The 12,206-nt window shown below is 44.9% G+C and overlaps 1 protein-coding gene across 1 annotated transcript; it reads left to right on the top strand.

Annotated features, from left to right (window-relative positions):
* The first annotated feature begins 1,864 nt into the window (after window positions 1-1,864).
* On the top strand, window positions 1,865-6,875 carry LOC102852918 (DNA dC->dU-editing enzyme APOBEC-3C-like). Its single transcript, XM_006890201.1, has 4 exons — window positions 1,865-1,949; window positions 2,232-2,495; window positions 2,753-2,874; window positions 6,861-6,875. The coding sequence occupies exons 1-4, from the start codon at window positions 1,865-1,867 to the stop codon at window positions 6,873-6,875; spliced, it is 486 nt and encodes a 161-aa protein (XP_006890263.1).
* The last annotated feature ends 5,331 nt before the right edge of the window (window positions 6,876-12,206 follow it).

The following is a 12,206-nucleotide window of genomic DNA, read 5'->3' on the forward strand; positions in this document are numbered from 1 at the left end:
CTCATCTTTCTTGCTTTGTGCACATCATAATAAAAACCCAGCCCTACACAAGACTATCATGGTAGTTGAAGTAGAGGGTCAGCAAAAGTAAGGGTCATTCACAAGAAGTTGAATTGACACAAGAGTCCCAATAGTGAGCTTAAATATGTCAAAGATCTTGAGCCTGGCTCAACGCTCGGTAACACCTCATTCTCTTATGCATAAAGTCACCAGGAGTGTGGATTATTTCAGTTACAATTAACACCAAGTACTCAAGTTAATTCACTGGGAAAGACCTATATCCCTGCCTCTCTGCCAACATCCATTGGTTTTTATTATTCTGATGAAGATACTTTTATTTTACTGATGGGAGTAATGGTCCAGATAAACCAACTCTTTCCCCAGCTTCTATACAGAAGACAAAGACACAGTATCAGGAAAGTCATTTGTAGAACCTTGATTCCCAACTCTGGGTCATCCAGTGGCCTCCAAATCACTGTACACAGAGGATGTTGACACCAATTATAATATTTTATTATTTAACAGAAATAGAGAAGCCTAATACAGCAATTGATGACCTCTTAACAGTCTGTTCCTCAACTGTCAGACAGACTAAGCATAGTTCTCTTTCACCTTTGCACCTGAAATATAGAAGGGTAAGTCTGACAAAATGATCTGTGCAGATTGAGGGCTCAGATGAAAGCCAAGCTTCCTGAAAATCTATCAGTGATTTTGTTTAGTCCAGTCAATTCAGGAAGGTCTCATTCAGCAGCTGGTGTCACAGGCAAAATTTGCGGTGGGCCCCCCAAGAGGATACAAGGATGATTATCTGGTACCCTCCAATCCTGCACTGAGGCTTCCCCTTCCAGGTGTGTAAACCTGGCCTCCACCTGTCAATCCTGTCCCTTTCCAATCTGATCAGATTGTACCTCCCAAGTGGACGCATCTGGATCATACCATTCTTTGTCCAATATGAAATAACTGCCTTCCAGGGGTGAAGTTGAGTTAACTGTCAGAGTCTAGGGGTGTCGCCGTGATGAGAAACCAGCCAGGAACTGACCTGTGGATCCCTACAGCAACACAAGCTGTTGTCTATAAGCAGTGCACAGGTTGGGCGACAACTTTGTCCTGTTCTGACACCTCATGAGTCACTACCACTCTGTCAACAACCCTGAGTTTGCATTAAGGTAGGTGTGGTTTGTCTTCTCAGGGAAGTTGTGGAAACATTCTGACCGTATATTAGGCTCTTAAGAGTTTGAAGAGCATCCTGAGGCAGAAAGAACGGCTACGAGCAGGCAGAAGGAAGAGAAAGAGGAATCCAGTGCCAAAGAGATGGACACAGACAGGTACTGCACACTCCTCTCTGCTCCTGGGTCTTCTCCTCAGGGCTTCTCTGTGGGAAATTTCCCCCACCCAGTGTGGGCTTCTGCCCTGAGCTCTAGAAGACACTTCTCTCTTCACTCGTCATAGCCCTGTCCTGTTCTAGCCATGCTCTCTCTAGGACCACACATCAGCTTACCCAGATCAATCCCCAGCTCCTGGTCAGAGCACTTCAAGGACCGCAAATGCAGAGGAGTCTCCCTTCCTCCTCCTCTCCCAAGTCCCTACAAAACTGCTGGACTTTCAACTTGGGAAAAGCCCCTGAGCTGAAAGCTGAGAAGCCGACCTTGCTTTGGCTCAAACCCTTCCATGTCAACGTGCTCCTGTTACTTTTGATACAGCCCCTCTTCCTAGTCATGACTCAGTTGGGTCACCCAGTTAGACTCTTAAGTAGGCACTAAAAAAAAATTTTTTTTCTCATCCCTACTGTGTCCTTAGATTTCAGATGTCTCCAGAGGAATTCCGTTTTCAGTTTGAGAACCTACAGAAGGCACAAGACCGGAACATGACTTACCTGTGCTACCGTCTAGAGCAGCTGAATGAAAGTGGTCCTGTCTTACTCAAGGCTGCTGTCCTTGAGAATGTGCCAGGTGGGTTGGAGAGGATGATCGCTGTGGTCCTTGACTATCTCCCCCAGACTGGGGTCTCCTGAGGGCAGGACCAGGTGTGGTGCATCCCAGGTTCCTGCTGAGGCATGACCCTGAGACTGCTGAGGAAGGAGTGAGGGGACAATGAATGACTGGCTGATGCCCACACTTCCCTTCTGGGGAAGGGAGAGGTTTCTGGAAATGGAGTACGGTGGCCTCCATCCAGTTGGGGTCATCACCCAGCCCACAGCCCTGACCTTCCCTTCCCTTCTCTTTTATCATCAGGAAAACATGTGGAGATACGGTTCCGGGACTCTGGAAGCATTCAGAATCTGGAAAATTACAATCAGTACCAAGTCACCTGGTACATCTCCTGGAGCCCGTGTGCTGAGTGTGCCCAGGAAGTGTCCACTTTCCTGCGGGAGCACCCTAATGTCCACCTGAGCATCTTCACATCCCGCCTGTATTTCTGGAATGAGCCAGACAAACAGCAGGGGCTGAGGGACCTGCAGAAGGCTGGGGTCCATATCAAAATCATGTCTTCTCAGGGTGAGCTGACCCACTGGGCGTCAGGGTGGAGGACTGGGCTGGAAGGGCTGCCGGATGCTTTGCAGGAAGGTCCTGTGTTAGGACTATTAGTGGCCCTGGGGACAGGATTCTTAGTCTACTTGGAAAGGATATTTCAGTAGAGGAGGAGGTGCTAGAGAGGAGGTGAAGGGGAGCCAATGTGGGGTGATTTCTACCCCCTTAGAAACAAGTCATCAGCTCCCCTGCCCTGGAAGCTGACCTTGCATTCTCCTACACAGACTTTGAGGACTGTTGGGAAACCTTTGTGGACCACCAGGGAGAGCGCTTCCAGCCCTGGGAGGGAATAGAAGCAAATATGGACTTCTTTGCTGGGAGGCTTGCAGACATCCTGGAGTGCGAGGTGAGAGCCATGCTTCAGTCATCTGTTGTCCCCACATCACCCTCCCGCCCTTTGTGGGACACCCTCCTTCCACTCTTTTCCTTCTACCCTTTGTGGGAGACCCTCCTTCCACTCTTTTCCTCCCAAGATGCTCCCTAAAGTCTCCTTCTGCTCCGTCATGATCACCCTAAGCTTTTCTGCGTTGCACCCTGTGCCTCCTTCCTTCTTCTTCTTCCCCCTCCCATTCTTGCCTGTAAACGCTCTGCTTCTCTCCGTCTGCCCTCAGCTTTCTTCCTCCTCCTCCAGCCTGTGCCTCCCTCACCTCCAGCCCACTCTCCTCTCAGGCCGTATGCACTATCTTAAAATCACACCTGAACTTCGCAGCTTGGTTTCTCCTTGTCCTTCTGCCCCAGCATCAATCCTAGGGCTTCCACGTCTTCTTCCACTTCTGGAATCATCCTTCCTCGTCAAGGAGATGACTCAGAGTGAGACACCTCACATGACAGCAGTCTGAAGGGACCTTTCTGCAGAAAGTTTCTGTGGGCTCTGCTGTATTCCAGAATGGCCATCACCCCTAAAGTACTGCTGTGTTTCCGCCCCTCATGGAACTTACAGTCTGACCTTGTAACTTTGCTCTGGGTGAGAAGTCACCTCACTCCTGTACGGTCATGTTGATGCTCAATGCTGAGGAAGGCCGTCCTGATACATTAGTGCCGTTAATCCCCCTCAGACCACCGACCAGAAGGAGAGACTCACTTGTGGAGTCAATAGACTCTCTACCTGCTGCTTACCTGGACTCTGAGCACCCTCTGGACCTGGACTCAGGAATTCCAGGCTATGTCCTTGCACTCCAGCTGACCCCACAGAACTGAACCCTGAAAAATAATGTTGGATTCTCATTGATAAGCCTTAGGAATTGATTCCTGTATATTAGAAACAATAATTCACACACATGAACTGAGATATAGGCTTCTAGTAAAACACTCAACAACTTATAATTCACTTGTCTAGACCTGGATCAAAGAATAGCAACCCTAGCTCATTTCTGAACCCTCTCTGTTCTTCTCTGCTTCACCCTAAGGCTAAGGGCAATTTTGTCTCCTAAGAACCTAAGTCTCTTTTGCTTCTTCCTGAGCTTGATATAGATGTAATCCTATAGTGTGGGCTCTTTTGTGTCTGGTTTCTTTATTGTGGTTGTGTACCATCGAGTCAGAACCAACCCATAGCTCACCCACCAGCAGGTTCTCAGAGTTAATTGCACGGGAGGAGATGTCCCATCTTTCTCCTATGGAGTGGGTTTGAACCACATTCTTTCAGAATTACAGTTCAGAATCTTACCACTTGGGGTGGATTCTTTGGTGTCTGGTTTCTTAGGTTAACCTAATGTGTACGAGGTTCATCCATCCTGGGTTTGTTTGTTTGTTTGTTTGTTTGTTTGTTTGTTTTTGTGGTTATAGATCATCTCTTGTCATGACTGTAGTATTCCATCTAGTGAACACATGGAATTTTCTTTCTCTTCTATTGCTGAAAAGCATTTGGTGATGGGCAGGGTGACTAGGACAGAGCTGGAGGGGAAATGATCAAGAGGAGAGGGAGCTGCCAGAGCCCTTAATTCTCCTGTCCCACCGAGGACCACTCACCTTTGGCCTGACCCCCTACAGGTGTGTGCTGGAGTTGAGTGGAGGTGGGATCTGCTGTGACTGGCTTTCAGGATACACACTGACAAAAAGTTCCCATGTCTCAGACCCAGAGTCACCCTGGGCTCTGGTTCTCAGCCCACTTCCCTCAGGATGCCTCAGAATAAATGGTAGTAGGGCCAGAAAAGGCTACAATCATCCTCTCCACACCTACCGAGGACCTATCCTGACCCTACCAACTTTATCCACGAGGAGAGTAAAGATTATCTTTACATCATTGAAATATGGGCAGAAAGGGCTTAAAACAGTCAATATTTGGCCTTCCCAAGGCTCAAGTTCCTAGATATCTGTTTCCTGGGCTTCATCTTGGAAAATTAGAGTGTCTGAGGCAGGTAGAGGCTGGGGAGGTGGCTTTGGCCTGGGCAGAATCCACAGTGCAGTGCGGTCAGGGCTCAAAAGCATTAGGAAGGGAAGAGGGATGGGCCAGACTGCAAGACCTTGGAATACAAGGGACATTGCTTCCCAACCACCCAGGATGACCTCTGGCTCAAGAGGCTGCATGTCTATTGGCTCTGCTCCAAGTGAGAATGCTACTTCCAGTCACTTTGAGCTGAGTCTGGCCTAGCAGGGTCCTTTTGAAGGTGCTGCCTCATCAGCTGCTCTTGGACCCAGAGCCGTTTCTTATTTCACCTGTGTGACCGGTCACACTCCTCCATCTGTCATCTCTGTCTTGTCACAGTCACCTGATGAGAGTCCTAGTCCTTGACTGAAAATCCTTTGCATTGCAGTTTGGGAAAAACTCCCAATTCTGATAATCACAGAATTACTCTCCTCCCAACACCTAAGCTCCCACTTGGAAGAAGGTCCTATTGAGTCTCTTGTCCCCAGCCCTCCTGCACCAGGAGCTCTTTTGACAGGGTTCACATCACTCTGGGGCATAAGGTGGGGGTCTAGAAAAGAAGCTTGTGGAATAACTGGTGTGTGATCAGACAGGGAGACAAATGGGTAGAGGAGTAGATGTGGGGAAGGTAGAGAGCCAGCAAAACAGAGGATGACACCCAAGGGGATGAACTTACATGGTGACTGTAATAATGGGTTCAAGCATGGCAGAGACCAGGAGGTTCGTGCAGGGTATGGTCAGATCCCAACCTGTTGTTCACAAGGTCACTTTGTAGTTGACTCAGTGGAACCTAATAATGAGAGATGGTGAAACACAGCTCAATAGTGTCAGCCCGGGGACTTTGGGACCCTCCTTCTCCATCTCTTCCTGCAAGACCACAGCAAGGGAAGGCCAACAAGGGTTTTACCTGGGTATAAAATTACAGGAAGCCCAGAAAAGTCAGTAATCAGTATAAATGTTCTTTTAATACAGATAAATTATATTTCAGTACAACATTTAAAAAAGGATGGAAATCATATGATATATAAAATATATCCATTAGCCGAGCCATTTTGGAGGTGAAGGAAAAAAGTCATTAGTACTGATGGGTGTTCTTAACACAGCATCAAAATATCACCTACCTGATTCCTTCACTTACTCTAATTTTGTGCGGACACTCCTCATGCTAGTCCAGTCCTCTTTCCTGTTCTTAAGGGGCCTCTTCTCTTACTTTTCCATGTGCAGTGTCATCCTGATCTCCAGATATGCTTCCATGCATTGTTCTTTTTGGACTAGATTCCTTCTTGGTCATTCAACTGGGCTAAGTGATGGAGAATCACCTGCTTCCTGCCCTGACACTCTGCTCTCATTGTGCTCAGGATGTGGCTTCTTTCTTGAATGGGACTAAACACCTGTTCCTGTGAATCTTGACTGCCCACATCTGTGCTGGTCTCACGGAATATGAGGAGGGGCCTGGGGCTCACACAGCCATCATGATCCCCTACTGGTGAGAGTAGAATCAAATGCATAAAGGAAAGATGGGAAAGAGTCTTTATAAAGTTCATAGAAGAGGTGAGCAGGACTGAGAATTTTGGGTGGAGAAGTCATTGCCTGTGGTAGGCAGAGGTCATGGGAGACTCAAAACAGTGAAAGTCTAGTGTAAGAGGGAGCTTAAGGCAGGAGATGCAGTCAATGGGTTGAGAAAGAGGGTGGCTGGAATGGAAAAAGGACGTGGAGTTGTCCAGAAAAAAAGGAGGTTCTGGCTGAGTTATGCCCTAATTGAAAGAGTTTGAGGGTTAAACTGAATTTTAACGGGAGAGGGGAAAAAACATAGGAGGATATTAATGTAGAAACTCATCCCTTTTAGCATTTCTCTCCAGATCCTTTGGCTCCTCTCCTCTCTCCTTTCTTTGTCCCTCAGATCTTTCTCTGGTTTCCTACTTTCTAACTGCCTCTCTCCCTTGCTCCACTCAATTCCCTTCTCTTTCTAGAAAGAAGACAACTGAGAACACACCTCTAGCATCTCCAGGAGCTAAGAATCTGCATTGAACAAAAGGAATGTAATCAATTACCTTCAAGGAATATTATCACAAAGTTCTTCACCTCTGGGGTGCTCACAACAGGCCAGCAAAGGGCAATCAACACTCAAGTATCAGAATACTTTAAACGCAAATGAAGACTTTTCACTTAATTTGGTCTCACATTCTGATTATAAAGCAGTAATAATATACTCAGAAATAACTTTCAACTCTAACAGAATAATTATTCAGTTGACTTTTACTATACTCAGAAATGATAGTAAATTCTAATGTTACCATTCAATTGGGTTTTAAATCCAGGGCTGTTAAATGAACTCTTAAGAAAGGTCTTGATTTTTTTTTTAACTGCAAATATATTGTGAATTTTAAATAAATTATTTAAAGCACACAAACGGTATTTTCATTTTATTTTATTTATTCACTTCAGTGATATGACTTCCTATAGGTCACTGATTCCTTCTGGAAAAGACACAAAAAAGTTATAACTTTCAGGGAAAAAATCTAGAAATCACAAACCTATAAACACTATTTTTTAAATTAGAAGCTCATGTAACGATGTGGAGCTTATTATTCAAAATGGCCACTGGACTGGACTTGTGATGTTAGTGGATGGGGATTTGTGAATAGGACATGTTAGCCAATCCACTCAGGGACTGGCTATCTCACCCACCCACAACTGGATTGGCTACGTCTCACCAATCCACAGGGTACTAGCTATCCTCACCATTAAATTGAGTGGATTCAAATGCAGAGTTTCTCTCACCACCAGCAAAGAAGAAATGGGCCTCCATAGATGCCTTTAAATACCAGATATTCTTGTGCCAGTCTGATGCAGCAGCAGCATCCATGGGCAAAGCAGAGAACCAGAGAGTCAACGTGAGATAGGGCTGACCTTGGGCCTGCTATCCTCTACAGACAGACCCAGAGCTAAATTAAGAGCCGTTGGTCACAGGCCTTTCTTCCACAACTTCCCTAGGTGGATCCTTTAGTTAACAGTGAGCACCTTACCTAATTCATCACCCCCAGTAGCATGTAGCACTATCTAAGTTGCATTCAGCTCACTCACATCCCCTAGCTTCTTTATTACTGTTATCTGCACTTGAAGGGCCTAATGCACTCTTTTCAAGATTAGGAGATTAGGAGGGCAAAAGGCAATAAGCTAATCAAACAGCAATACGCCCTGCTGTAAACAGAGCTGAAGTTTCTGTGACATCTGGGCAAGCTGCCTGCAGGACCCGTCGCAGCCACCCAGTCAGTGCCAGCTGGCACTTCAGAGCCTCAGGTGGGTGTGGAACTATTGCCCAAGAGCTGTCAATGATCACATTCTACGAGTATGTGTTAGGTACATACTCCAGTCAATCATTGTTCTGGGGCCGCGGACACAGCAATGACACAATGTCCAGGTCCCCTCTTTTACATTATCATGGATGAACATTGCACCAAGGTTGTTGCTGTTGTTGTTAGGTGCCATCGAGTTGACTATGACTCATAGTGAGCCTATGAACATTAGATATAAAACCTGCCCTATCCTGTGCCACCTTCATCATCTCTACCAACTAGAGCCCACTGTTACTGTCACTGTGTCAACCCATCTCATTGATGGTCTTCTCCTTCACTAACCTTCCCCTTTCCTGAGCATGTCTTTCTCCAACACCCGGAAGACAACTCATAGCAACTTTAAGAACAGTAAATGGGAACCTTGCAGCATCCTGCACCATCCTCACAGGGTTGGCCATGCTCAAGTTCATTGTCACGGTCACTGTGTCAATCCATCTGGTCAAGGGTCTTCCTCTCTTGCACCTTTCCCAGTGTGATGTCTCTCTCAAAGCATCGGTTCCTCCTGACATCATGCTCAAAGTATGAGAGATGGCCTTGTACCAAGCTTGCCTCTAAGGAGCACCCTGGTTGCCCTTCAAGACAGATTTATTGATTCTCTTGGCAATCTACTGTTGTATTCAGTACTCTTTGCCAGCACTACAAATTAAAAGCATCAATTCTTATTCAATGTCCAAGGAGTGGGGTCCAAATGTCAAAGGGACCAAAACAAGGCACACATTGATTAGTCTACTTATACAAAATATCTGGAAAAGAAAGACAAGGACATCGTGTAGAGTTTATTAGTGGTTCCTGGGACAGGTGGAAGGGCGGGGGAAAGGAGGAACCATTGCTTAGGGGCCACTGACCTTCTATAAGTTTCCTGGAGAAATCTGGACATGGGCAGGGCCGATGGTTCAGCAATATGAACACAATATCACAGGATTGCACACCCTTTTGCAAGTGTTTTGTTATCTGCGTATTTACAGCAAATTCTAAAATCAGATTGTAGAATGTTTCAGCACAACAAAATGCCAAATGTGTAATCTAAAGGAGAAATTGCTTGTGACATCAATTCAGGTGGAAGCAGTGTCTCACACAGAAAGAACTTTCTCTGCTATGGAGGTTTACAACTTAAAGACATGCAAGAGATCACGAAGACAGAGATTTACTCCACTAGTGATGGATATGCATGGTCAGTTGTTGAATTTAAAATTATCTCTTCAAAAAAATCTAGAATGTGTAACTTTCTGCACAAAGTAAAGGAGAAGATTCCTAGGTGACAGTATCAATCCCACTGCATCATTCAGAATGAAATGTATTTTTCATTAAAAAGGCTATTTTCTATCTTACTTGTTCCTTTGATGGCGTGCCTTTGTGAATTCAAGTTTGTATTTTGTTCAATTGCATTCAAGACACAGGAGCTCATTTTCAAAACAGTGGTTTCAAAACAATTTTCCTTAAGCATGATGACATTCCATTTTTAGTAGCAATTACCTTTTTAAAGTTAGCTATTTGCCAAGCAGGTTAAATAGGACTCTTACCATCCTTCTTCAGGAAAGCTAAAACTAAACCAAACCCATTGTCATCGAGTCAGTTCCAACTCCCAGTGACTTACTGGGTGTCCAAGGCTGTAAATCTTGATGGGAAGAGACTGTCCATCTTTCTCCCGTGGAGCAGCGAGTGGATGTGAACCACTGATCTCCCAATGAGCAGCGCAACATGGAACACACTACACCATATGGGCTTCTCCCAAGAAGATCACGGACTTGGAAAACAGACTATCAACAGTGTTCTTCAGGTCATGCCAGGTGCGAAAACTGCAGGTCTTCTGAACTGTGTGAATCAACCAGGCCAAGCCAGGCTTACAGTGTAGTAATCCTAGCACATCAACAATTGGAGATGATAGATAGATAGATAGATAGATAGATAGATAGATAGATAGATAGAAAGATAGATAGATGATAGAGGATTGATAGATAGACACACCTATATATATAAAATGTACCTATATATATAAAATGTACCTATATATATAAAATGTACCTATATATATATAATGTACCTATATATATAAAATGCACCTATATATATATAAAATGCACCTATATAAAAAAAACGTGTTCTTGTTGTTGACTGCCATCAAGTCAAGCACTACTCATAGTAACCCTATGAACAATAGACCCGAAGCCTTTCTATAACTATCGTCACCTTTCAAAGTTCATAGAGTTTCCAGAGGCATGTTGTTTAGGAAGTGGATGCTACTCCTGCTTCATATATCTATATACATATATGTTCATATGTATATGTGTGTTCATATATTTATATGTATACACACATAAACATATATATTGTTGTTGTTGTTGAAGTTGTTGATTGTCATCGAGTCGAGCATGACTCATAGCGACCCTATGAACAAAAGACCTGAAGCCTTTCTATAACTATCGTCATTTATCAAAGTTCATAGAGTTTCCAGAGCATGCTGTTTAGGAAGTGGATGCCACCCCTGCTGTTAGGTGCCATCAACTTGAGTATGATTTTTGTCATTCAGCATAATTTGTTCTCATTTCATTCATGTTGTCCAGCATCTGGTTAATTTTCCATCACTTTTTAGCGATGTGTCATGCTCCATTGTGTGACTCCACCACAGTTTCTTTAGCCAGCTGTCATCCAGTGATGGGCACTCGGGCTCTTTCCAACTCTTTGCCATTCCAAACAGCGCTGCAATCAATGTTGTTTCTGCTGCTGCTGCTGCTGCTGGGTGCCACGGAGTTCACTACAATTCACAGAAGCCCTGTGAACACCAGATCTGATCCTTATCCTATCCTCCAGCCTCCCCCTCCTCTCTCATATGCCGGAGACTATCGTCACAGTCACCATGTCAATCCGTCTTGCTGAGGGTCTTCCTCTTGTGCTCTGACCCTCCACCTTTCCCAGCACGACGACTTTCTCCAAGAGCTGGCCCCTCATAACAACATATCCAAAGTATGTGCGACAAGGTTTCACCTTTAAGAAACACGCTGGCTGCACTGGTGAGGACAGCACAGGAGAGGGCAGCCTTCAGATGCATTGTTCATAAGGTTGTTATTAGTCACATTCCACTCAACAGCACTTAACAACAACAACATTACAGCAGAACTCCCTCTTCTTGCTCAAGAAGTCACCTTAGTCACATTTGTTGTGCACTCAGCACTGGACAAATCCAGTCCTGTAATTATTGGTAGATGGTGACATTTAACTGAAGAAATGTTACTAAACTGGAAAGTCTACATTGAGGGAAATATGATCCTAGGATATTCTGTGTAAAGAGGGTTTATCACAAAGGAAGCTGGCTACAAGGTTTTAACTAAAACTCTATGACTACAACATCCATGTTAAGATGTATTTACTATTTGTATTTTGCTGGTAATTGCTGTAAATTCCTATAAAGTCAACTCCCACTCATCATCATCGTGTGTTCAACAACAGCTTCATGTACAACAATCCTGTCCATGTACAACAACCACATATACAGCTCCACATGCAACCACCATGTGTAGAACCACCCTGAGTAACAACCTTGTGTACAATAAATAGCTTCATGTACAACAGCCCTAGCTTCAAGATTGTTGGTGTAATGGATTCCATTTTTGAAGCCACTATGTATTTCGAGGCCCTGGTGGTGTGGTGCATTAAGTGCTATACTGCTAACCAAAAGGTCATTGGTTTGAATCTACCAGATGCTCTCTAAAGGAGAAAGATGGGCAGTCCCCTCCTACAACTACATACAGCCTCAGAAACCCAAAGGAAGGTCACCATGAGTCAGAATGGACCCAACGGCAGTGCCTCTTTTAGTTGTTGTTACTGTTGTTGGTTTGTGCTGGCAAGTCAGAGCCAACTCATAGCTGACCCTCCAGTGGGTTTTCAAAGGTTATAGAACTCAACTGGGATGCATGAGACTGTCCAGCTTTGAGGGATTTCTGGCGGTCTGGTCCCTAGAGCTTG

This window comes from Elephantulus edwardii, unplaced genomic scaffold (genome assembly GCF_000299155.1).
Source record: "Elephantulus edwardii isolate Elephantulus edwardi_28Jun2011 unplaced genomic scaffold, EleEdw1.0 scaffold00086, whole genome shotgun sequence".
Lineage (NCBI taxonomy): Eukaryota > Metazoa > Chordata > Mammalia > Macroscelidea > Macroscelididae > Elephantulus > Elephantulus edwardii.